General features: G+C 39.0%; 1 protein-coding gene across 8 annotated transcripts in view; it reads right to left on the bottom strand.

Annotated features, from left to right (window-relative positions):
• The window catches only part of ESR2 (estrogen receptor 2), a 169,049-nt gene extending 146,463 nt beyond the window's left edge, over positions 1 to 22,586 (bottom strand). For 4 of the 8 annotated variants that reach the window (XM_052695590.1, XM_052695591.1, XM_052695588.1 and 1 more), the window contains exons 1-4: positions 17,153 to 17,228; positions 11,678 to 12,147; positions 5,007 to 5,182; positions 2,357 to 2,473 (exon numbers count right to left, since the gene is read on the bottom strand). In XM_052695590.1, the coding sequence (XP_052551550.1) occupies positions 2,357 to 2,473; positions 5,007 to 5,182; positions 11,678 to 12,147; positions 17,153 to 17,173 (784 nt within the window). In that variant the 5' untranslated portion in view covers positions 17,174 to 17,228. Of the gene's footprint in view, positions 1 to 2,356; positions 2,474 to 5,006; positions 5,183 to 11,677; positions 12,148 to 13,559; positions 13,743 to 15,426; positions 15,680 to 17,152; positions 17,229 to 22,267 lie in introns of those variants that run through there. The other 4 variants (XM_052695595.1, XM_052695593.1, XM_052695594.1 and 1 more) reach the window with 4 other exon arrangements.
• Between the last annotated feature and the right edge of the window lie 5,333 nt (positions 22,587 to 27,919).

The following is a 27,919-nucleotide window of genomic DNA, read 5'->3' as shown; positions in this document are numbered from 1 at the left end:
ACAAAAAACACCAATAAAGGTGAGATACATCAGTGCAGAAGAAAATAAGAAAGAAATAGCTGCCTTGAGTAATAGACATTATATGTACCTCAGGAGTACAAACACAACACAAGGAACAGTTGAAATTGTGACTCTAAGGTGGGAGTTATCAGCTAGAACTGAACAAGGAGGCTACAATCATAACAGCTCACTGAATGATTACAAAGTGTGAGTGTGATACAGCCATGGAAAAGGCAAACAGCATCCTGGGCTGCAGGCAGAGAATACCTCCTGCAGACATAGCCATGTTTTAATGCTACTACAGTGAGGAGAGCTCACAGGAATACCTTCTACAATTCTTGTTATCAAAGTGCAAAATGCATTACTCCATCCTGGAGATGATTATGGGACAAGCTACCCTAATTTCCCAAATCTTTCAGTAGACTGTTTTACAAGGAGATTGCTTGGTTTATATAGCCTAATAAAACAAAAGCTGTGAGGGGATATGACTGTAGTCCATAAACACAACCAGAGCGTTAACAACAAAGAAAAGAGCCTCTAAGCCGCAAGACAGTGTTGCCACAAGAATGAATGGGCATTAAATATTTGGCAATAAATGCTGGATGGAATTCAGAAGAATGTTCCTAATGAAAGGAATCATATTCTGCAAACAGCCTTCAGATCAAAGCAGTGGGAGGGTAAAAACAGAGGCAAGCTTTGAAATAGAAATAGGTATCTGAAATAAATGAGATGAAATGATATGCATGCCTGCTAATCACCAAGGACCAGGTGCAATGACCTTCTCCCTTCTGTCACGGAGTTGACCAGATCAATCTATGTCCGTGACAGGGGCGGCAGGCCTCTGCCCTCCCCCCCCACCCCGGTCCCACAAAAAAATGGGAAGGAAGGAAGGGAGGAAAAGAGCAGCGGCAACAATCTATGGAGGAAAACTTATTTTACCATAATATTGGAATACAAGATAACACAATATATACAATTTAATTGAAATTGAGATTAATAAATCAGACAAGATGAGAGAGAGAGTTCCCGGGACCGAGTCAAACCTGAAAAGCTTGGAACGGCCAGGAAAGCACCCTCCTGCACCTACTGCCAGGCAGCAAGAGAGCGCCTCCCCCACCTGGAAGGGCCAGATCCTGTGACTGCCGTAATGTACAGGGATAGGTAGCTGGGATTGGGGCAGTGACACTTTAATGCCCCGTACACTACATGATGTTTTGATGTGGAATACTGAAACCATAAAAAACAAAACAAAAACAAAAACATAGAACCATGACACCTTCCATGCTAGTGCTCATAAGTAATGTTTTCCCAGCCTACTTCTATCATGAACACTGGGAAAACTGTAAGAACAATAAACCTCAACTATAAAAAGTACTTTAGATATTGAAACAACTTTTAAGGGATTTTCTTCTTAAAAGTAACCTTTAAAACTCTAATAGTGAAGAAACAGAAGTAAGTAGAGGGGAGTAAAACAAAAGGCTGGATAGTGCAATGATAAACAGGGATAGTTCACTGCTCCTTTTGATGAAAGAACAGAAAGCTATCATATGAAAGAAGCCCATGAGAAGCAACAAAAAAAAAAAAAAAAAGAGAAGTACCCCTTACTCTCTTTAAGCAGATAAAGCCCACAGAAAGAGCTTGGAAAATTGATGACTTGTTCTTTACAAGACATGCAGTCAAGCTGAAGAATTTCTTGCTATGGGGTGTACTAGACGCCACGATTTTACAGCATTAAAAAGGGGGACACTTCTCAAGTCATCATTTGATTAACCCACTGAGACCTAATAAAAAAACTTCTAGATCACTAACTCCCAAACTGACAGGTTTTGGAAGCTCAGAGTTTTCTGCAGTAGCTTCATATAGATATTAGTCTCGCTCCTATTTCTCCCACTTCATTCTTTGTCACCACTGGAAGCAGGATACCAGGCTAATTTACTACTGCTCAGATACAGCACTGCTGCTGTTGCATTGCATTCAGCCACAGGGCACAGTACAGGCTCATTTATCCCCACATTAGAAAGGATTTCAGTTTGACTTGAGGCTCAGGCAGAAGCATTCTTGCTTCCCATTCTGCAGAATATAGCATGCAAATTAGCTTCATTTACAGAGCTCAGCAGAGGAACAATGGTTTCCTGCATTTAATTTACTCCCTGCTCCTTCCCACAGGTTAAATTCAGAAAAATTCAGTCTCTTCCTGCTTTAAGAATTGGTGCATTCCTACCTACAAAACTTGCTTAAAAAAAACTTGCCTTGTCGTGGCTTTTTAGAATTCTGGGGATCAGTTAGGGGGGAAGCTGTACAGAACTGACTGAAGGTAACAAATTCCAAGTAAGCAACACTGGCACACAGAACTCACCACATTTCATCATTCCCACTTCATAGCATTTCCGTAGCCGGCATGCCTGGCAGCTTTTGCGCCTGTTTTTGTCTATCGTGCATTGATTGGTAGCTGGGCAGATGTAATCATTATGTCCTGCAGCAGAGTAAAGGAGAAAAATTTAACATCCCACCAATCTCTCTTGGCTATTTCCCAAATCAGGGATTTTAAGCATCTCATCTATTTCTTATCTAAGCTCCATTAATTTAAACAATGCAAAATCACATATTTGTCCTGTACTGAAAACATCAATCTATGGCTTTAAAATGCAACTAGAAAGGTCAGCTTTTACTGTTGACTGTTAGACAACCAAGCATCTTATAATACCAACACATTATTGAAAACGAGACCTACACTCTTGTGGAAATTTGCTCCCAGTCTAAAACACCTTACTGTATATTGGGTTTCTACAGATGGCAGAGAGCAGAATTTGTCCTCAGCACATTTGGAAACAGCAGTGCACACAACCTCAGTCTGCAAAGATTTAAGTAAACTACACCACTATTTACTGAAATCTCTGGCTTGGTGACTCCCAGGAACGAAGAAGCCTTTGGAGAACTGACCCTAATTGAAGTTGTTGTTATGGTTGTTATTTTGAAATTAAAAGCCTGAGAAAGAAGACTGGCATAAATCAATGCATAGTGTACAAAACAAAGAAAATCAGAAGCACAAGGTATAACTTTCATATATTATCAACAAGTTTTTATTTGATTTGCACTAGCTGTCTTCCTTACTTCAGGTCTCACCCCACTTCTCCTCAGAATCTCTTTACACTGTTGTATCTAATTAACCAACAAACTGGTTCAAAAGTTTATTCCTATAAGCTAGACCTGACTATTAAGTTGATCTAAATGCAACCAAACTACCTGTTGCCAAAAACTGTAGATCTCTCTTACAGTCATCACCAAAGAATACAAAAATATTCAATAATTTACATTTCTTAATTTCCTTTCTCTCAGGTTCTTTCTCTAAGTTATTTTTTTTAAACATTAAAAATGGATCAGACAAAGATAAAGCAGACTACAAGTAGGGTGGTTGTTTGTTTGGTTTTGTGTTCTGCCTTGATTAATGAGCAAGTCCAAGAGCTCATGTCCCCAAGAGTAATTATTTAACTGAACCATTGTGACCATTTCCTTGCAAAATTAAAATAATTTTAACCTTGAATTTTTGAACCGACAAGAGTTTTAGAAAGAAGAGATCAGGTTACAGTTTGTCCCATTTCCATCTGGGATACAATTGAAAAACAAATTACTGTTTATCACTCTTCACACAACACAGGGGGAAAGGAAGAAGCAGCTCTCTGCTGCTCTATAACCTAAGCACAAAGGAGCATAAAGTTGTTTAAAACTCCCATGTCCTTGAGATCGTTTATTTTGCAGGCAGATGTTCACAGATATGGAACTGATATACAACCAACGTAGACAAGCAGGAGACCACACACATTGCCCAGTCATAACGTTTAATTTCAATTCTGGGCCTCCCATAGGCCGAAAGCTAAATGCTTGGCTCCAGGTGGCCCATAACTTTTTGATTTTTATAAGCAGCATCCTTCATAACAGTAGTTGCAACTGAATACTCAGTAGCGTTTTATGCCAAGAACTTTCACTTATTTGAATCACAAACAAATATTACCTGACAGGGTACATTAAGGTGTACAAAAGAACACAGTAGGCAACTTGTTCATGACCACAGCACGTGTGATCAGCACAGAGCAGGCAAATAATTTTCCTGACAGAAAACACTTTGAGACTAAATTCAGTCTCCATTTGTGATAACTGGAGACAAAGTTATCTTCAATTATTTTAAAAAGTCAAAAGAACTTTCACCAATTTGTAGAAATTGTTATTCACCTGCACCGAACTTGCACAATAAATCAGAAGGGCAAACTAGTTTTAAGTTTGATTCTAATGGTGACACCAACTCTGCCACATTGAGCCAAAAGAAAATGCCTCAAGACTGCTGAAGGCCTCATGCAGCAAAGGAAGAGAACATTACAGAACAAAGAACAATAGAAGTTTCTGTGTTGGTATCTGTAGTTAGCATTCAATGTCAATTGCATTAAGTTCCACGAGGCCTTTGGACACAATGACCAGAGCCAAGGATAAGAAGTAGATGTGACACTAAGCTGGAATACAGTGCATAAGTCACTGCCTGTAGCCTGTGATAGCAACCATGGATGTAGATATTATATGCTATGACTCAACAGTTCCAAACAATATACTCTTGTTAGGAATAACTCGTCCAAAAACATTGCTTGTGAGAAGTTCCTCCTCTGCATCTGCTATAACAAATTCACAATTACTGCATCTACTTTGCAACACAAAATGAAATCAGATTCATAGGTGTGCAGTGCCACTCCATTGAGGCTATTGCTGCAGGACTCTACCATGAGTCCCCTTCCATGCTGCACCTCCTCTCTAAATAAATGAGTTTCTTGCTTTGTAATGCCTCCAGATGTTTATGACAGAAGAACCAAAAGACAAAGCAATCAAATCATACATTGTTCTACTTACACATGCAACACTGCACACCAGAATTTTAGATCAACACACTACCAGAGCAAGTGCTGCAGTCTCTGATCACATGAAAAACTTACTTAAGCTAAATCATCAAAAGCTGATTTTCCTACCTTGAATACTTCTTTTAAAGAATGCTTTACAGCCTTCACATGACCAAACTCCATAGTGATATCCTGAAGCATAGTCACTGCAGACTGCGCAGAAGTGGGCGTCTCTTTTTGAGCCAGGATTACTTGCAATTGGGCTTGTACAGTCATCACCATTAGTTCTTCTTTTTAATGTCTCTCTGATAGAGAAGAAAGATGTTATAAAAGGAAAAAATGAATCCAATCCCATTATAGCTATGTAAATCTAGCAAAGGATTTTATTATTTTTCACATGCAATGTGAACGAGCAGCTCAAAACCTTAGATGTCTGTTCAAGGTGACCACCAATGTTGATTCTTGTAACAGTGGAAATGAGGAATAAAAGGAGGTAAGAATACAAGGATAATGGAGAAACATCATCAATCAAATGATTTCATATATCAGAAAAATACGTATTGCTCTGCATAAATTAATAAGGTGCATTTCTGAAGTGCACCAAGTTGTTCCAACTTATTGGAATCATTCTTTGGAACTCAATTAACATTAGAACAGAATAAAAACATGGAAGAACAACCAACTTTTGACACTAAGATCCAGTAAACAAACAGAAAGAGAAAAGGAACTCGGATCATCAGTAAAGCAAGTTTTAGGCATAGGAAGGACATCCATTGTATACTTCTCTGGACACCATTTTCTTGGTAGTTTTAGCATATGTTACCTTCATGTCAGTGCAGTATTTGAGCTAGAGAGAAAATATTGTCACATGCATACTCTCAGTACCAGCTTGACAAAAGGAAAGCTGTGCAGTGAACTTAAAGGTATATATTTAAACACAGAGGCTTCTCATGCAGAGTTCTCCTCATGCTCCCTTCCAGCAGTATTAAAGAGAAGAAACATCAGCTGGAATGAGCCAGCAGGTTGCACAGTTTGTGAGACTTCTGAAGAGCAAGGGTACACTTCCAGAGTAGAAATCTGCTCACCAACAAGAGCAAATTTAAACATAATGGTGGAAATATGTTGAAATTGCTGTAATAGAGACTTTAATCAACACAATAAAGTAGACTTTGTGCTGGGTTCATGACAGGAGGTAAGGACAAAAGCACCTACATGCCAATGAAAAAACTCCCAGGTCACAAGAATTTGAGGACAATGTTCTCCAGTTTTCTAATAAAAGATTTGGGGGAAAAAAAAAAAAAAAAAAAAAAAGTGCCTCTCTGAGCAAATTCCAAAAGAGAAAAAGTTACAGTACTTATCATGGAATGAAGTTACAGCAAGATTTTTTTAAAAGTTCATTTGTCCAGCTGTTACAGGGAATAAAGGTGTTTAGATATTTAATGAGTCTGGTCAATGACACAAATACAGCCAAAGGATTTCTGAATCACTGACAAATTTCCCAATTTCCCCCTCTGCTACACTGGGATGATCAATATGGGGAAAAGCTCCTTTAGAATGAAGGTACTGTATCATGCACACATCCCTAACAAGTTGCTAAAGCAAGAAGGAAAATACATTGCTACTCTTTTCTAATTCCCTGTGTTTGGGAGAAAAGCCGTTTGGCTTTCACATCAGTATCAGAGGTCGCTCTACTTAAGAATCAAGATCCAATTGTTAGAATCAGAAGAGAATCCAGATCAGTTAGAGAGCATCTCAGTGACTGACTGTTAATCCGTAGCAAACTATGTTTATTGCCCTCGTTAAGACACAAAGCTGCTCCAGATGACAATAAACAAACAGTACAAACTGCAACATCACACAAAAGAGTGCTGCTTTTTACCTGCCAGTCATCACAAGTGCTTCTTTATCTGCTTAAAAGTTTAGCTGCAGCCACTCTGCACACATGCAAACTACGTGACTTCTGCCTACTGCAGTGAACAGCTTGCAGGAAGAGCAACAATCTGGAATGCATCCCTCCCACAGGCTCATCGGGCATCAAATCTGCTCATCAGCAATAGCTGTGGCAGCACAGCGGGAGGTTTGAAAGCAATTATTTTGTTACTGGTGTCTTTATGGACAAGAGAGTTAGGAAACAGAGAGTTTTAACTTATGACATATATGCACATTTCCCCAAAGACACAGCAATCAGGCAGCTTACCCAGACAAACAGCCTCATGCATGGTTAGAGGTCACTTCCCAATGTACACAGGACTGATGTACTCAAGCGCACTCAACAGAAAAGTGATCTGCCAGGTCCTCCAGAAAAACTGGTAGGTGGCTGTGTGCCCACAGTGCTCCTGCACCAAACCATGCAGGAAAAAGGGGGATGTACCCCGGCTGCAATTGAGGAGCTGCTTGGATGGAGATTTATTGCTTTATATCTGCAGGAGGTCCTCTCTATTTTTGATCGTAGTTTCCATTTGGAATCACAGGATCATTTGAGTTGGAAGGGAAGTCTGAAGGCCATCTAGTCGAGTGAACAAAGGCACCACAGCTCGATCAGGTTGCCCAAGGTCTTATTCAATCTCTAATTGAAAGTCTTCAGGGTCAGAGAGAGAAATATAGTATTTTTCCATAAAGAGAATTAAGATTTTTTTTTTTTTTTTTAAATGTCACAACTCCATGATTTTCTAATGATCCTCATTTGCTCCACCCCTGTAGATGTTCATGCCAGGCTGGATGGGGCCCTGGGCAACTTGGCCTGGTGCCTGATGTAGTGGTTGCCTATGACAGGGAGGTGGAACTAAATGACTTTTGAAGTCCCTTCCAACCCAAGCCATTCTATGGCTCTATGATCAATGGTGACAAGATGATTAACCTGAAGGAGAAGAAATCAGCAAGACTATTCAGGCTATTCAATATCTATCATATCTCTTGTTGTAGATTTCATAGAATATCCCAACTTGGAAGTGTTTGATGCAGATGTCACACTTGGAAAACCTGAGCCAGGATTCAACTTTTTATTAAAAATGAATAACAGTGGCAAAGATCTGGCCTGTCAGCTAGCAAGATTTGCTCCTGGCAGTCATTATGAACCATGATTTTTTTGTTCTTTGTTTGTTGGTGTTTGTTTGTTTGTTTGTTTTTTAAACCTAAACTATTGTGCTTTAAAGAGAGAACAAAAATAAAACTGAGAAAACAAAAAAGCAAAAAAATGATAAAGCAAAAAATTAACAGTCCAGATTTTATCACTTCTTAATAGGATTCCCTCCCACAAGCCACTGGCTCATTCATTCCCAGGAGATGATTCAATCTTACACAAACATAAACCATACAGTGACAAAGGCTGAGGGTTCATCACTTCCTGTGCTCAAGCTCTTGCCCTGGTTAGTGCACCATAAGTCTAAGAAGAGTGTTAGCAATTGGAGTAAAAGGCAGTCATTATTTGAATCTCTTCCTTTCTCCCCTGACCACGAGCAAAATGCTGTGCAAAAGTCAGCTGAAGAATCATTTTCAACTTTTATTTTCCTCAGCTTCTAGGGACAATCTCCACCACAACTTCTGGAAGCACCGATACCACATAACTGTGAATGTTTCTATCTCCAAAGCACAGGTCCCCAACACTGATTAACATACCAAAAATGATGCCACAGGTATTAAGGGACATTTTTGCTCTAAGCTTGTAACTGCATCATAAAATTAAAATACCAGCCCATCACCTCAAAGGAACCTCAAGATATTTCCAAGTGCCCTACAGATGGGCATGATTTAAAATAATTAAAAGAAACAGCACAGGAGGATAACAAATAATTACAGCTTCAGAGCAGAGCTTGGACAATGTATGAATACAGTATTGCGGCACAGTGGGCAAGAAACTGACTTATTTGTATATAACTCAAGCAAGCAGTGCTGGCCTGCACAAACCATTCATGTACGATCAGAAGCAGAAGGAAAACAATGGAACAGAAGATGTTAAAAGGAGGAAATTAAATTCCAGAAACATCTCTGGCAACCTTCTTAATGTTTTCCAGTACTTGTGAAAAAGACATATCTATCCATTTTAAAAATAAATCTTTTGTTTCTTTAATTAAAAACAATTTAGGAGATGAAGGCAGAAATCAATTTCAGATGCCATGCCAGATTATTCTTAAATGTTATATAATTACATTCTCACATTTCTTTTCTCTTCATGTCATGGATTGTATGGAAACACTGGACCAACAATAAGGTTTTTGTTATTTTCACTACCTGCAGGACATTTAATACAGATACACAGAGCAAGGTCTGGAGCTTGCATCACCAAATTATTACCATTTTATGCAAAAAATAAAATGATATATACATATTGTTTATTTTTCCTTGGAATACTGCAACAAAAAATTTTTGTTGAGCTACTGCTACAGATTAACACTGCTAAATCAAAATGTTACGCAGTGCAGGTTAAATAAATTTCTTCATATAAAGAACTTATTTGCAAGGATGGGAAATGTGTAGAATTCAGGTTTCTTATTTTAATATACTTCTTGTACTTCTGTTCTACAAGAAGTTCCAAAATGTACTTCTGTTCGACAAGAAGTTCCAAAATACACAAGATCAGTCACAGCAAAGCAGCCCTCATTGGTACAGCAAATATTAACTGAAGTTTACACCCAGGGAAAATAAAGTCCCCTCACACTGAGACTCATTCTTTATTCCTAAAGATAAAAACGAACTGTATAATAGCCCTAATTATGCACTGATGCACAAACTGATAAACTGATGATAAACTGATGGCCTGGGTTGAAAAGGACCACAGTGATCATCTGGTTTCGACCCCCTGTTACATGCAGGGTTGCCAACCAACAGACCAGGCTGCCCAGAGCCACATCCAGCCTGGCCTTGAATGCCTGCAGGGATGGGGCATCCACAGCCTCCTTGGCAACCTGTGCCAGTGCCTCACCACCCTCTGTGTGAAAAACTTCCTCCTAATATCTAACCTAAGCCTCCCCTGTCTCAGTTTAAAACCATTCCCCCTTGTCCTATCATTATCCATCCTTGTAAACAGTTATTCCCCCTCCTGTTTATACTGATGTTTTTTCTTACTCATCATTCAACTAACTCTCTTTTCTTCAACTACAATGTTGTTTAAAATTATTTGTACCTTGCAATGTTAGTCTCTCCCTTCCCCCAGAGTTATTCCTGTTTCAATCCCAAGAATTCTTCCTTAAAGGTATAATCTACTAAGATGTAGTGTCACAGTCATTGTTCCCATGGCAATAAATAAGATGTTCACGACATTGAAGATCTCGCCAAAAGATGAGGAAAAGTACATTTTATCTCAGGCCATGTAGCCACAACAAGGAATTGCAATTCCTCCTTTATGTGTTTGCATGTTGAATTATACATCATTTTTTACAATTTCTAAAGACAAAGGAGGGGTTACAATGCATCATACTAGGACAAATGAACCATTGGAAAGGTCCAGCTACCAAATAATACACTGATTGCTTGCTCCTGAGAGATAAAAATCATCCACAAATTCAGATATCCAATTACATTGATTTCTCTGCTTTAAATACAGTCATAAATACAGGCACAACAGTCCATAGGAACCCAAACAAACAGCAGAAGATTTGAACACCAGAGGTACAGGTTTACTTTTAAATATGAAGCCACAGTGCAGAGCGTCAGAAGGTCTGCTCTTGCCATTGGGTTCTTCCACTTGGCTTGGTCCACTATCTGGACAGTCCAGAACACTAACCTGGATCTGTTTTCCCACTTTCTCAGACCTATCCATTTTGAAACGTTAACCAAAGTGGGAAGAGTTTGGATGATAACCTCACTCACCTGCTCAAGGAATCCCTCTGTATGCTGGTGCTATTTAAAATAGCCTGTCCCAACTCACACACCTAACACCTGAAGCAGATATGCACTCCAGAACTGCCTCTTACTCTTCTACTCCAAAGGCAGACTATTCAAGTGGCCATCCTGAAGATTCCTGCAGTCCACAAGTCTGAATTAGGCTTACATTTTACACCTTACTGCTGGGAAAACAATATAAAATCCATCCATTGCAGAAGGGATGTGGGTAGTAACAAAATTACTGACAACTGAACTACAGCCAGGACACGCTATTTTTCGTATCGTCAGTGACTGAAGTTAAATAAGGAGCCCTATGAACAAACACACAGTGAGTAAAACAGGAATTGCCCCTGCAACACCCTCTGCTTTTATGCATAAAAAGCTGTTGTGAACATGAATGGAATTATTTTGTTAGCTGATGATGCACGCACTTCTCATGGCATGTAACAATGGGGTCTGCGCAGCATGAAACAACGTTTGTACAAATTCAGTTCTGAGAAATTCAGCCTGTGAATCTGCTGCTCACACTGCCTTAATGAAAAGCCAGTTCGGAACAGCAACGAGAAGTGTCAGACTTTTTCTAACCACGAGGCGTGTTGCTGTGTGGCTGTTAATTCTCAAAACAAATTTAAAAAGATAAACTTCCCTTTTGCTTTTCTAAAAGTCTTTATAACTATTTGATGCAGAAAAAAAAACAAACCCACAGGAATTCAAACAACATTGTAGGAAAAAAAAAAATAATAAGAGCCTTTACTCCTTTCACCTGAAAGGACTTTAAAATAAATTCTATTTCCTAAGTTATATTAAAAAAGCAATGGCAAAGTAACCGGAGCAAATTGGTGCTTGGTGGGGGTTTTTTCTTTGTTTTCCAGATACACAGAAATACAATGCTTTTAAAAGTAATAACAAAAAGACATGAAGGTACTAAAGAAGCTGTAATTAACTGTTAGGAAAGTTCTGAAGAAGTGAGTGGCACTCACCTGGTGACGGGCAGCACTGGTTCAAGAGGTCTCACTTCGCACCACGGGCTCTTAGGCTGCTCTGCATACAGAAGTGATGACTGACAGTGCAGTGTCAGAGGGGAGAGGTGGCCAGGAGCAGACCATAACATGTTTGGGCTCGATGTTTGCCTCACAGATGCACTCTCAGAATCACCAAAATTGCTGGCTATGTTGTAATTCATCACAGCAGGACTGCAGAATGCCACTGCAGAATATTCATGCCTGTTTTCCACGTAAGATGAAGGGATGTAGATTGGACTGTGTTCTGTTGTCAATGCAGACTGATTACAGCTGTAGGGAACTGGAGAGCCAATACCAGCAGGTGAGTTTTTGATTTCTGTCTTACTGCATCCAACATCCTGAAGTGGCAGCAACTGAGAAAAGTCCTTGTGAGAAGACGCACAGAGGGACATTTTGATTCGAGACCAAAGGTTGTTTAAATATTCATCCTAAGAGGTTAAGGTGGAAAAAACAACAACCGTGAATTAAAAACTAAGAAAGCTCTGTCTTAAGTCTTCTCTGTAAAAGATATAGAGGAATTCACAAAACAGAAAGCACTGAAAACATTCTGCAAAAACAGATTACATACCAAATGTACTTAAACAGAGAACGTTCAAGTTTGTTACCTTTATGAAGCAGAAAGTTTTCTAGAACTTCCTTAAAATAAAGGTGACAACACTTGTTGAGTTCAAACATCATTTAAAAGTAATAACATAAAAATGTATAAATTGAAGCCTGAAACAAAAATGCAGGTGTATCCTAAGCAAAGCAATTCACTGCAACCAGGGTAAAGCTGCTCCATGTCAGTGGCAGAATTACCCCGTGGTAATTGTGGAATAAGTGTCCTAAGAAACCAATTACCTTCAAAGAAATTCAACACCTCCTTCTTCTCCCACCGCAAGCGCACTACTGAAGTATCAGCCTTCCTGTAGCAACACGAGTGTGTAAGAGGTGTTTTGGAACACAGATAGACAGACTTTACCTTTCAAAATCATAACTTCGCTGCCCATCCCTCTCCAGAGAGGGAGAAAGATGGGATGGACATCAATAAGCAATTCTGTCACTGAAAGGTACTTGGATACAGCACCACTGAACAGAGTCATTATCAAAGCAGCTGTCATGAAATGCAGATGTCACAAAGTGCAGGAATTTCTGAGCTCACAAAGAGGAATTCAAGCAAATCCATCAGGCCAGGAAGTTTTATAGTTTCCTGGCATCCTGCACTGCCTTGGGAATAGGCGAACGGTTGGACTGGATGATCTTTTAGGTCTTTTCCAACCTTGGTGATTCTATGCCTTTACTGCCACTCTTCATTCTTCCTTCCATCTGAACCAGCAACCAAGGGACCCTAATGCACCCGCAGAAACACTGTCTGCCATATTTAGGTATACCCAAATTATTAAAGGTAAATGAAAAAAAAAAAAGAAGGAAAAAAATGGAAAAAAGAAAGAAGCCACCAAAACACCTTCTAAGATATAAACCCCATCCTGGAACCATCAGTTTAACAGCAGCATTTAAGAATATTTAAATTTCATTCTTTGTTGTGGGCTTCATGTGCAATTCATTCAAGTTCCAGTTCCCAGAAGTGATACTCCAGCACACTTTTACAGATGGCAATAAGAGATTAACATGAAAAATCCTGGAGTAAATAAGAAGTCACCCACACTTTTGCTGTTCCAGAAGTGACTGAAGTATGGCTGCTATATATTCTTACCTTTTTTCATCTCACACAACCATAAAATAAAAGGATAAAGATTCAAACATATGTTTCCTGAAGCAGCAGCTACCTCGCCGTCCCAGAAATTCTCTGTTAAATGGCATTCCTAGTATGCCATCTTGATGTACTGATATATTTCCTCACCTAGAGACAGGACTGATGGTAGAAGCATCACCAAAAAACATGAGAAAGTCTTCCTGAATAAAACTGACAGTTTAGGGCTCTTCTCACTTCACATTCCATTGATGAAACTGAAGATATACAGCAAAGTAATGAGGAACTCATTCAAATCATCTTAGGCACTTCAGACCCAGCTGCTGTTTATTCCTTTGTGGGAAACAGGAAAATGAATTATCTCAGCAGTGGTTCACATCCAGCCGTTGTTGCACTGGAACTTCGATGCAGCCAAAGCAGGAGAATGTGACCTCATTTTTCATACAATCTACATGCCTTATGTGCCCTTGCCAGACACTCCTGTTTCCCTTAAGAGCTCAAAAAGCACTGAAAATCTCACATGTTCTTTTGCTTGCATTTTATGGACAGCCTAAATAATTTCTGAGCAGAAAATGATGGAAGTGAAAAATCAGATTATTTTCAGCAGTAGTTATTTTCATAGTGAATACTACGAATTTGTCCAATGAGTGCATAGAATTCAAAATGCATTTAAAGCTTCCGTGTAGGTAAAGCAGAGTACCTCTTGGGATCTTAGTGACACTCCACAGGAGCACCTGAATGTTGTCAGCCCTGCCCAGCAAGAGCTGAGTGCACTGCTCGCACTCAGCGTTACCCCAAATCCCTCTGAGAGAAGGACATGGGAGGCATTACAATGACATCTCTGTTACGATCACCTAAAGATGTTCTGCTAAAGATACTGCAATAGCTTTGGCAGCAGGCAACTGGCTGCACAGTTTCCCTCAGGAATTTAGAAAATGCATGCACGTATGTATAAGCAGAGGGAACATAGAGTTGGTACTAAATAATGCCACGAATCCAAATCAGCTGAGATTTAAATTACTGTTTTCGAGAGAGAGGCAATCCACTAGAGTGATAGGGAGGATAGCTGCCTACTTAGCAGGAGGCTTTATTCTCTCCAAAGAACAGCAGGCAGTACTTGGAAATATACAGAGGACTTAGAAGCAGCACAAGTCAAGTTTCAGAGGGAGGAGTCAATGCAAGCATGAGGAGTTCATACAGCCTTCCTCCAAAACACACAGCTCGTGACTTTTTTTTTCTTTACTTTACCAGAGAAGGGACTTTGGCTTCCAGAAGGCTAAAGAAAATAGTCTTCATCAGACTTCAATATAACAAATAAACTACAGTAATGGCTTAAGATAATCAACTTGATTAGCAGAAATTGTCTAGCCATGGATGTACATGAGATCATATTGTTCATACACCCTTATATACAGAAGATTCAGAACAGGAAGCCCAGAGCCTCACAAATAAAGCAAAGTTGCAAAAACGTTCAGAACTGCACAGAAAACTGCCCAGAATAACTGCTGGACTGCAGAGCTGTACTTCTTGAGAAAGAACTGCAGATTCAGGTAACCAGAGCTTAAGATTCAAGTCTACAGAAAACAAACTCCACTAACATCAGTACCTCAGAAGGAATCACTAACACATTTAAGCAGAGGATCACAATAAGAAGTCACAACAGGATAACTTTGTCCCATTTCAGTATGATGCTTTCTTATCTTAAACACTACTCATTAAACTAAAATTAACTACTCTATGAACCAAACTCCTGCCCCAACTTCTTTTCCTTCTCTGAAGAAAGGTTTTTAAAAAAATCAAAAGTCAACCTTAAGTACATTATTAAGATCTAATCTGTCAGCACTGCACTAGATCTGTACCAGGCCTAGAAACAAAACAGGTATCCATTGTTTATAGAGTACAGCCTTCTTGACAGCAAGTGTTTCAATCAAGTCAGTTTAGCCTAGAAAGGTATGAAACAACTGAAATGCCACAAAGAAAATAACCAGTTTGGCCAGTCCAGTCCAGCAGCACTTACCATTCACTAATATAGTGCATAAAGAGCAGCATCCAAATCTGACGTAAGACAAAGCTCCATGGGCTCCAGTATGCAAAGGGACTGCTTTCCATGAGTATGCAGGAGCAAAAATGTGATGTTGTCAATGTCATCCACAAAAAAGTGAGGCTTCTGCTCTTGAAATAGCTCTACATATTGAATTCAGTGTATCTTGACAATCACCATGCAGCGAACATCAGATCAAGCACAAGAATGCTGGTTTGGATGTCATAGTCAAACAGACACACGGGTAAATAATTAAGCCATCTGACCTACTGGAACAATCTCAAATGGGTATCTACATCCAAATGTTGGTAACTGCACATTATATACACCAAATACCTTTTTGAAAGCCTTCCACAAAATAGCATTAGAAAGGGGTAAATAAAGGGAAGAGAGAGCAGGCTGCCATGCTTTAGAGCTTGATTGGAAAAAATACAATAGCTTTTCCTAGAAAAACACAGCAGTCTGCAAGTAAACTTGGATATTCTCAGGCACTATTTCATCAGCATAAATAACGATGTGCTTAGAATTTTCCAGGCAAGACACATATTTTGAGCAATTTTTTTTCTTGTCACAAAGATGATTTCTTTCTCTGTTAGGTTTCAGTTAAGGCATAATCGTTCTTCCTTCCATTTGAGTACATGTGATTCAGCAAACATGCATTCCACTGCCCCACAGCATGAGCCTCTCATCTTCTTGGAAAGCTTTGTATTAATATTCTGCTAAGTTAAACTTTGTGCATCTCATTGCAAAAACAAACCAAAGCATCTTCGCAAGAACGGATCATTAAAGCAAAGTCACTGCTGATGCATAAAATAGCTCTTATGCTTCGAGTTTTGTGGATAACTTATTACTCATTAAACACAGCAGTGCAAGATACTGCCAACATGTGGCATGTGAGCAAACAGGTTTATTATTTATTACCTGAGTCACACTATAAGCAACAAGTAGGGGGTAGAAAGGAAAGCAAAAACAAAATAAAGCTCTTTTCAGATCCACGCCTGCAAAACAGCAGCCTGTTTCCAAAGAGATCAAGACCACCTCTGAAGAAAATAATGAAGATCAAAACCATAGGGGCAGGAATGCTTTGAAATATTAAGAGAACTCAGCACCCTTTGCCCTGTTTTAGCCTTTGTGTTACTGAGAACACTGACAACTTTCAGGTTATACTAAACATTCATAAATATTTCAGGGATCTGGTGCATGACACAGACAGGGACCAAAGGAACCAGGTTTGGTCCTGAGAGAAACACAAAACTGAAGGAAGGCTGAATTACAGTCTTCTACTACCTGAAGTGGAGTTACAAAGACTAAGCAAGATCATTAAACAGTGCACAAATGAGAACAAGAGATTAGTCACAAGTCCAAGCAAGAGAAAATCTGGTTGGATATAAGAAAATGTTCTCCATAATGAAAACAATTAAGTAAAGGAACAGGATATTCAGGAAGGCTGTGAAATCTTCATTTTTGGGAACATTAAAAAAAGAAAAAAAAAAAAAAAAAGGAAGACTGAAGAGAGGCTGAAAATGACCCTGAGCAACCTGACCTCACTTGAAGCAAGATATTGGATTCATTGCTCTCCAGATATTCCTTCTCACCTAAATTTTTTTATGACTATGTTCTTTCACTACTAGAGGCATTCGTAGCTGAGGAAGTTCCATTTTACTTGTGCTGGAAAAAGAGAAGAATGACAAACGATAATTACCCAGGACACTGGCCACCTCATCAACTTCGTTCAAGTGAAGAACTGTGGGTCCTGTGCAAAGATGACACTTTATGATACATGAAGAGAGCCGTAAGATTTACTGCAGTGGGATTAGATCACTAGCAGGTATGCTTGATTCAAACCGGGTTAATATTCACTACAGCAGTTTTTAGCCTTTCAATTTATAAACCCTTACAATGCTATCAGACCTCAGAACAGACTTAAGATTTCTATGACTTGCATTTCTTAGGTATATTTCTTAAACTTAGAGACCTATAGACCAGAAATTAAAAGCCACTGTCCTGTTCAAGAATATAAATGAATACTGAGAGATCTCAGCTCCTCTACTTCACATGCCATTACTTCAAAGCGGGCACTCAAGTACGTGTTCCATCAAAAAGAATATTTGGATTTCAGTGGGAAAATTCTAACATGCTACCTTACAAAAGAAGAATCCATTAGAGCTATTAAACAAGTAGCAATTATAATCATTAGCCCAAGGATTTTGAAATCACACTTCAACCTACAGCAGTGTCATGGCAAAAGCTAGTACAAAGAACATCACACTTGTCTGATAAAAACATTATTACTTAAAGAAAGCATCTTCTGATGCAAGGAAGGGCAGCAGAGAGCAGGACAGGCTGGCCTATAGCTGGGACTTGTGCTTTCATTGAACAAGGATGTTTGTCTGCATCCAGTAACCCTGAAGCACACTTTGGTGGGGGATCTCAGCACAAAATAATTAATTTAGTTTCTTCTTACAGGGTTAATTCTGAGCAGCTAATTCTTGGTTTGATTATCAGATTGTAGCTCTGTGCCAACAGCAGGGAACATACCAGTTCCTTGTGTCCAGGAAGATTACTTCCTTCAACCACCATGTCTCCCTTAATGAGAATGCCATATAACTATCATGGCTTTCCAGTCATTACAAAATCTTGTATTGAGGGACATCTTTAATTTGTATGACTGCTGAGAAACAGAGAGTTGAGCTCAATCATCTGCCATCAGAAAGGGAGACTACATATGGAGAAAAAGCCACATTTTGCCCAGTAGGGCTTTTACACAACTCAGTGGGTTACTGACCAACTGTGCCTTAGTTATTGGCATGGCAGAGACATGAGCTGGTGCAGGGGCTCTGACATGACTCAAGTTCTTTTTGTTTATTCTTACAATTCCACATCTCCCAGCATCAGTCTCTCCTGATGCTCAAATAAATAAATAAATCAGAAACAAAAAACACTGCTGTGTTTATTCCCTTTTCCCACAGCAGTTCCCCCATGCAAGTCTGCAAGGAGATACAGAAGGCAGATAGAGAACAATGCCAGCAGCAATGCACTCATGTCAGACAAAAATTTAGGAGAGGAAAAGGAGAAAAGTCAATATTTGGAAAAGACAAAACAACAACAACAAAAAGAAAGAAAACAGAAAATCAGGCAGTAGGAATACAGCAGGAATTGGCACTTCCTATTCTCTCAGGCAGCAAGACTGTCCATCTCACCTCCTGAGGAAAGTATAGACAAGAGATTCCCTGGCAGCAGCTGTCTAAAACCAGGCATAAAAACCACTGATGAGACTAAGAGCCTCCTGGCCAGCAAACAAAAAGAGTAAGGTCATAGCTACACCCAAAGCCCAAGCCCCCGGCAATCCACAGGCAACAAAATCAGTTATTTGGGAATATGACTTATTCATCTCTCCAGACAACATGAACTGGTTTAGTTCAGCAGAGCACACTGTGCCACCTGAGGATCTCACTTCCCATAGCTAGAAAACATGGGATGGGGGTTTCTGCTTGGCATGTAAGGCAGTAAATGCAGGATTTAATTTCTCCTGGCTAAGTGGACGCGATGCACCGACTGTTCCCTTGAGCATGCCATGCCTCAGGCTCCTCAAATAACCTTTCCTTTGCAAGCTGTCTGAGGCTGCAGAAAACCCTCTTTGTTAACCGGCTGCCGGGGAGCCATTTGTCAGAGCTGGGTGACCAGAAGAAGGAAAAAAGCAGCAGTTTTTCCCTCTCACACCAATGGTGAACAGCCCTTACTCTACACTCTCCTCCTCTAAATAAAAGCATTTCTTACTCTGATTTTTCCACACACTCTCATTACTACACAAATTATTTAAGCTGTAAATCTAATTGGCTTAACAGAAGAGTCTGTTTCACCACTGTCCTTCCAAGAACATGCCACATACAGTGCTCTTTTTCCATTCAGGCAGCCACAAAAGCTCCAAGCTTTGTGACTTGCTTCAGTTCTGCAAGTGCTCCAGGAGTGCCCAGTTTGCAGTTTGCTCTGCTCAGCATGCAAACACCATTTATAAATAAGCGTTCAGTTGCTTTAGAGTTTACTGCACCAAACAGTCTTTTTTCTGTAGACATAAACATGAATAAATGACTATTGCTATAACTGGATGGAAAACAAATCCTTGTATGGGCACGTATGAAATACAATACAGTTTCAGCTGTTTTTCTAATTTCCTTGTTAGAATTTATGTATAACAACTGGTTCACTTGTATTCAGTCTGCTACACACCTTCCCACTGGAGGAAAATAGAACACTTTCAAAACACTTTTGTCCCTGCAATTTTACTCTAATTTCTCTTTTAAAAATCTTATTACTATTTAGTTACCTAATATCCAATTTTACTGATTTAAAAGACCTAAAACTGTCTGAGAAATTAGTAATTATGCTGTAACCTTTCTTCACAAACTCAAAGAAATAACACAGAAATCAAGGTATTGAATATTCTTGACTTTGCAAGCTATGACACACTGTTCTAATGCAGCACGGAATCCCAAATCAGATATCTTTAATGTCATCCACAGGTGACAAAAGGCTGCGGGCATGTCTTAGTCTGTTAAAGACAAAAAAAATTTCCAGATTTTTCTTATTAAACTGGACATGAGAAACTGCCTTTTACTGATCTGTGGGTAAAAGCCTGACTCAGCTGAGTTAGTCAGAATCTTGTTGTTTATTAACACAGGAGGGGAACCTATTAATCAAGACAAAACTTGAATGTTCTCTTAATTCCATCTCAATAAAGCTAAAAAAAATTCATCCTGGGATTTCTACTCTCTGAGCTTCCTATTTCCTGTCCCTAGAGGAATGGACCAGCAAGCACTTCCACATGAATATTTCCTGCAGCTAGCAAAAGTGTGCTGCAGAAAACTGAAGAAAAGCATGATAACAGAGTGGTTATACATCCTATTGAGCTCCTGGATCTCCCCACCCCTTTCCACCGCACATTTTTTTCTACTTACCCCTTCAAGTCAATATTCTAGAACCAGAGCACAGAGTATTTGAAAAGAGCACATAGTAAACATGGCTTCAAAAGGGTTTTTATTAATACACTTCAATCCATTCTTTAGCAGAATGTTATCACAGAAACTCACTGTCTGACTCTCACTGAAGGCAGTTCTGCAATTGTAGCATTTTCAGACAGTCTCTATAACTATGGAGTGTTTTTCCTGTGACATCCCAGGTTATCAGGTTGCCAACAAACATGTTCACTGGGATGAAAAATAATCTTTCTAATTTCACTTTCTCCAGCAAATACTTGGAGGTCAAATAAATTAACTGGTTCTCGTGAGTTACAGCATTTCAGAGATCAGCTGTAAAGAAGTATCAGATTTAGTCTAAGATTTTTATGGTTATTTCTTCTTTAAAAGTCCAAGGAAGCTGAACTGTTCACTTACACACATGGTTACAAGTTTGAGAACAGAGACTCTACCACTGTCTTACACTGACACTGGGTCACTACCACTGTGCCTGCAAAGCGCATCGCGTCTTATTTAAAAAGACATAGGAAAGCTACAAAAGGAAAGCAAAACTAAGGAGGAAAAAGAACAGGGGGATGATTCTGTTTAAATTATGTTCACAGACTTGTAAAGGAATTTTGCTGAAGTTCTGAAACTGCAAATAGAAGTTCTAAAGATTCACATTACAAGTCAGAAATGCTGCTTCAGTGAAGACACTGTACTTCAGTCTTCGATCTGTTCCCTTCTTAGGGGGAGAAAAGATGAACAAGGAATTTCAAGGATATGGCTGAGGAAACAATGAACTGCTAAAACTCAGCATATCAAAATCAAGTGCTAAATGACTATGTTCAGTAGGGGCTTCTCAAACATATTGAGACTTTCACTGCATATAAGGTACGGTGCTTCATAAGATAGAAACATTTCCCAAAAAGACATTGCACATTCACTAGCCATTCGTTCTGGATTACATAATCTGCTCTTTATCCCATTTTTCCCTTCGGATTGGAGTTTGTTTTCTCCAATAGAACTCCACTTTTAAAACACCCGAGATAAAATGATGAGATAATTCCTGTCTTTGCTAGGCAAAAATCTTTATTAGCATTCAGGCAGTAATTCCAAAGGATTTGGTAAACAGGTGTGCATGTGCACCCACCTTTCATTATTGTTAAATATACCCTCTAGCATTTCTAAAAGCAAACTGAAGAAACAGGTTTGTAACTGCCTGTTTACTTTGAAAGATGCTTTTCAAAACTCAATTTACTTGTACAAGAATGGAAACCTACATCACTGACTTGAATATGAGAAAACTAGCAGGACAGACACAACAGCTGTAAAAACAAAACCTGAGATATTAAGCAATGTGATACCTGCAATCTGAAGAGTCTGATTCAAAGTTCAGATAAATCAATAGGGAAACTTCTAGTAACTCCAATTTGCTTTGGATCAGGCCCTACAAATATTATGATGCTAAGTGGCTTTAACCTTCTATTTGCATATTCATTTTTGCACATTGGCAATAATAATAAAAAAAATTACTTATCTGCGTTCATCAAAAGCATTCCTTCTGCTTTTAGTGCAGCAATCACATTCCAATCAGCTTTTTAAGTCAAAGTACTAAGATACAGCAAACTTCTACAATTTTCCTTGAACCCTCAAAGAATTTTAAAAGCACAAACCTGTTGAAAATCTGCATAAACTATTTGACTATAAGAACAAATGTGCACTGGAACTAAAACAAACTCTCTCAATATTTTAACTACCCCATTTCACTTACAGAGTTTACTGTTCATAAATCCAGCACCTATCAATTGCAGAGCTTTGGCAACATTGAAAATAATAAATATTGCATTCAATATAGCACGTACCTGATTGACACTGAATGGGGTTTCTGTTCTTTATGAATGTTCTGACAGCATTACATGTCAGCAAGGTTTTCACATAGCAATTCTGGATTTGTTTTCCTTCTTTCCTTTATCTCAGATTCTAAAGCAGCTGTGCTCACCAACACTTAGTCATCAGATCTCAAATATGAATCTTTTCAAAGCAATGTGATGCCAGCTCATCAGTGCAAGATTACACAGATACTATCAGTGTTTCCTTTCCCTGTGAAGGCAAGACCTAAACAGAAGTTCCTCCTCCTCCTTTCTGACATAACAAGCTTCTGAATTTGTCGTTCACTGCAGTTAAAGCTCTTACATTACTGAACCATTTCATAAGCCAGTCACTCTCATATTTAGCACAGGAATGTGAATGATTAACTAACCAGCAATTCTGGAAGAAAACACTGACATTTAAAAAAGCCAGATCAAACTTTTTTTTTTTTAATTATTATTTCAATCTTTGTCACAGGAAAACCTGAAATATAACTAACATTCACTCTGAACCAGCAACTTAATCATCTTAGGTATTTCAGACATTCTTAATAAACAACTTTGACAATGTTTTTTAACACCCACTACAATAATACCAAGGGAAAAGAGAGAGCTGTTTTTAATGGGGTTTTTCTTTTTTTGTTGTTTGTTTGTTTTTTTTTTATTTTATTTTTGTTTTTTGCTTGTAATGTAATTACATTCTTTTTCAAGCAAACCAAATTAATGAGAAGCTGTTTAAGGTGTTATCTCTATTTTACCAAGTTAACATTTATTTAAAGAAAACTGAAGACATGCATCAAGGTCCAACTCTCAGTTATACACTGGGATTGCTTTCAAAGTGTTTGATTAGTTGCACAGCACATTAATCTCATTTACTCTAGGGAAGCTGACATGCTCATAAATTTGTTTGGATAAAGCATCATGTTATTCATCCTTGCATTTTAGATGCAAACATACCTTCAAGTCTACATAACCTTCCAAATATTTCATCTGAATTTGGAGGTTTGACTGTTGTCAACCCATGTAGCTGCAATAGCCCTGCCACCTTCGCTATCAACAGCTTCCCTGCAAGCACAGCCAACACCAAGTCAAAGCAGTATTACTGTCCATTCAGTCTGCTGTTCCGATAATTACTTCACACTAATGTCGTTTTTCTCATTAGAGAAATTAGCATTAGATCTGCATTTTTACCTTGTTTCTGCATTTTTTTTCCCTCGAGCTTCCCATCTCCATGTATTTGCAGGTCCAAACACTGATATTTTTAATCTGAGATTTGCTTTGGCTATAACAGATGAAGACTTTTGCAAGCTATGGGGGATTCAAATCCAGCACTTCTTGATCACTGAGTTCTTTTTACAGCCTCTGACCTGTCTATTCAATTCTATTTGTGCCTGTGGTAGCTCTGTGGTAACTCTGTTTAAGGGTAAAGTCATGCTCCTGACCATCTAAATACAAATGTGTAGGAATGTAAAGGTTTATGGATACATTCTACAGAATGGCAATTTAATTATTTGTTCCTAAAAAGGCTTTCTCCTTCAGGCCCCAGCACAGCTCCCTGGTCCTGCAAGCTCCTAAATATTGGTCCTTGCTAAAGCTCCCCTCCTCCTTTTATTTATCTATTTTTAAGCAAATACCTTTTTGCCTCTTTCGCAGGACAGCAACAGAGACAGTGAAAAGCCCCTTTCTCTCTTACAAACAAATAGCAAAAACTTAAAAAATCTGAGAGCACAAGGAGGACAATAACTCATTGCACCTGAGGGTTTCAGGCAGCCATTAGACTGAAGTTAGACTCTAAAGGACATCAGTACAGTCAAGAGATCCATATGGGCACCTTTTGCCCAGGAATTCGACTACTAAAACAGGTAAACTAAAACTGACTTTCTTTAGGCAAACCTGCCAGAAACTACAACAGTCCCTATCGTCAGGCACCTCACAGCACAGCGGGTTTCTGCAGAAGATAATTGTTCTGTATTTGGACGTCAGTGACTCCAAGATGTGTTACCACAGGAATATTTACGATAGAATATACAGGTTCTGCTTGGCAGAGAGTCCTGACAAAGATTAAAATATTACAGGGTCTGTAGAAGTGTCCATAAAATGCAGCCCCAGAAGGGGAACAAGGACTACATATACAAAGCATTAGAAACAGCTTTAAGTAGTTACCTACAAATTGTATTTCTATTCTCCATTCAGATCTTCTGTCAGTTGGGAGCCACATCTATTATGGATAATAAAAGCAAAAACCTTCAATCAAAGCAGATTAAGATTTTATTAAGAAATCTGTGTGTTAAATAGCCAGATGGAATAAAGATTCACTAGATAAACAATCAGGAATGGGCTGGCACTAGGCAGCAGGCAAAGAAAAAAAGTCAAGTTTCTTTCTCTCTTTCATGTACATATGAAGTATACTAATATTTCCTAAAACAATATAAAAGGAGAAGGTCTTTAACTATTACAAATTCCTGGTTGGTTTGGAGGCAGAGAGATGATAAGAGAGACGGTGTCAGGACAGGAGTTTCTCTGCATTGAAAGAGATGATCAGACACCGAGTTACAGCAGTTTGTAACTGGAGCACCCATCTACCAGACATGTGGAACTATAAGGAGCCTTGAGGTGATACATAGACACAGAACTAATCCAGATAAGAGCTAGAGATGGTAGCTCCCCTTTGTTTACAAGTGCACAAGGAGAATACACTAACACCAATAAATTCAAATGCAGTTCCCTTAAAGAAAGATGTTCTCATGAATAAAATGGGTAAGCTTACTGATTAACAGCCAGGCCCATTACTGATGAATGCATAAATTCTGTATTGTCCCAGCTGCAAGGAGTTACTTACACCATTATTAAATTATTCATGGTGAGCAATTCTGGGACCATTGGGGATTTTACAAGAATGCAACCTGCTTCTTGTCTGTAAACTTCCCAAGTAACTACTGAGTTTTCTTCTCAGCGTTCCTGCTGTATTTAGCACTCCAGGTCTCACAGCCACAACTTGGCTTTCCAGCAAATTCACACTATATGAGCAATTTAAAGAGTGGTTTGACTTCAGGATTCACCTAACAAAGAACCTTTTCACCACCTCCCACAAGTTTTGAAGCTGTTACAATAAAAGGATAACACTGAAGGAGGAGTGAAGAAAAATGGCCAGAACAGGACTGCAGAAAGAATCTTTTTTTGAGCAACATTCATTAACAATTACATTTTCTTCCATGCCTATTATTAAATTGCTGTAGCAAGAAGGACGCAGCATTAAGATCTGCAGAAATAATTGTCATAATTATACCTAGAAGAATTTGAAGGAAACATCAAAAAGGCAAAAGGCTATATTTCTCATCACCTGTGAGTATCTTGTGGGTCAATACCTTATACTCTGTTACCATGGCTTTCACCCCAGTACCATACACTTAATTTCATAACAATTCCTGTATAAAAGGGAAAATCACTTTTACATGGGAAGGTTTATTTCCACTCCACACACACAAAAAAACCTGCCCTGAAGAATAACACTGTCACTACCTTTAGAAGCCAATGAAGCTTTTAGTCACAGTGTCAGACGTTCTCCATGAGGCAACCAGTTTCCAGCTGAATGGGGGCATGCCTAGATACCAAGAGGCAGGGTTCAAAGGCTCTCTCCTACTGCAACTCAATCTACTTTCTGCCTTCATTTAAGTCTTTCCACATACACTGCCCAGTCACAGCTTAAGGTCTTATATCATTCTACTGTACCTTCCCTTAAAGATTTGGCCTTGACTAATCTGTTATAGTAGAACATGTCTGTTAGGACTTATATCTCCTGAAGCAGGAATTAAGTTATTCTAAATAAACACTAATTTTCTTCTGAAATCTCAACTTCCTTGCAGAAGATGTGGAGAAGGCAACCATGCTCCATAAAAACCAAGGACATTTTTTCCCCAACCCGAGTTGTTTTTAGAGATGCCAGATACAAAATCCTTCCTATGGCATGAGTGCTTTCTTGTCGGTACACAACAACAGAGATGACATGTATAAGGTATTCTTGATGTCATGGAGACAAACATTCATTTCTCGCTTTTCCTTTTCACCCCTTTATTAATAGAGATGTTTATTCATTTAACCTAACTACATAGAGTCTCCTGGATAAGTTCAAGAAAAAAACCAACATATATAGTCTTATAATGTAAAAGCACTTGGAGGTTTGTTTCTATAAAGCCACAAAGAACTAGCAAAAAGAGTTAGTTACTTACATGTAATAAATAGATGAAATTAGATGTGATGCCATTCAGAGAGACCCAGCCAGGCTTGAGCAGTGGTCCCAGGTGAACCTCATGAGATTCAATATATCCAAGTGCAAGATCTTGCACCTGGGTTGTAGCAATCCTTGATATCAATACAAGCTGGGGAGCGTAAGGACAGAGCACAGCATTACTGAAAAAAACTTAGGAGCACTGATGGATGGCAGCTAGATATGAGCCAGCAGAATGTGCCTTTGCAGCCCAGAAAGCCAACTGTATCCTGGGCTGCATCCAAAGCAGCACAGTCAGCAGGGTAAGGAAGGTTATCCTGTCCCTCTGTGCTGGTGGGACCTCACCTGGAGTACTATGTACAGATGTAGAGTCTTTAGTACAGTAGAGATACAGACCTGTTGGAATGCCACAAAAAATGCTTCAAGGGATGGAACACCTCTTCTACAAGGACAGGCTGAGAGAGCTGATGCTGTTCAGCACGGAGAAGAGAAGGTTCTGGGGAGACCTGAGAGTGGCCTTTCAGTATCTGAAGGAGGGCTGTAAGAAAGAAGGGACAGACTCTTTAGCAGAATCTGTTGTGATAGGCCAAGTGGAAACAGTTTCAAACTAAGGGAGGGGAGATTTAGGTAGGATATAAGGAAGAAGTTTTTTACAATAAGGATGTTAAGGCTAAGATGGTAAGATTGGTACAGGTTAGCCAGAAAAGTGGTGAGTGCCCCATTCCTGGAGGCACACAAGGTAAGTCTGGATAGGACTCTGAGCACCTGATGGAGTTGTGGATGTCCCTGATCTTTGCAGAGGGGTCAGATGACTTTTAAGGGTCCCCTCCAACTCAAGCGATTCTATGATGAATGTGAACCATGCAATTACAGAAAATGATAATTTCCTTGAAGGATGTGACTGATGTCATACAATTATTTATTATATCTACTCAGCATTATTAATGATTATTTCCTCCTTTTTTGTTGAGAAAACAGGCAATGGGGAGGTAAAGAATAGTTGGGCAAGATAGAAAAGGCCTGCTAGCTCAAACCAATAACTAATGAAGTTGCTTCAATACGGCGGTAAAAAGTAACTGGTTGCAGCAAATACCCTTCCATAGTTGTTCAACAAACATCAAGAACAGATGTCCTTAATTCAATGTCTTTTTTACAATGCAACTAATATACTCAAGCAAACAGAAATATAATTTCTCTTCTCAGTAGATAACCTGAATCTAACTAGAAAAGCAAAGTTCAAGATGCAGAAGATTCTGCCAGTGGGAGAACAAGAGAAGAAAGAGAGTTACAAAGCCAGCTGAAGTGGCTGAAAGATTCCCAAAGTATTTACAGCAATTGAAGCAACTGAGCTTTATTCTTTGATCAATACAGACACTTAAAAACAACTTGCCCTTTAAGGAGTCTGCTTAAAAAGAAATAAA

This window comes from Tympanuchus pallidicinctus, unplaced genomic scaffold, assembly GCF_026119805.1.
Source record: "Tympanuchus pallidicinctus isolate F22 unplaced genomic scaffold, pur_lepc_1.0 scaffold3, whole genome shotgun sequence".
Classification (NCBI taxonomy): Eukaryota; Metazoa; Chordata; class Aves; order Galliformes; family Phasianidae; genus Tympanuchus; species Tympanuchus pallidicinctus.
This window is presented reverse-complemented; position numbering and strand designations above follow the sequence as displayed.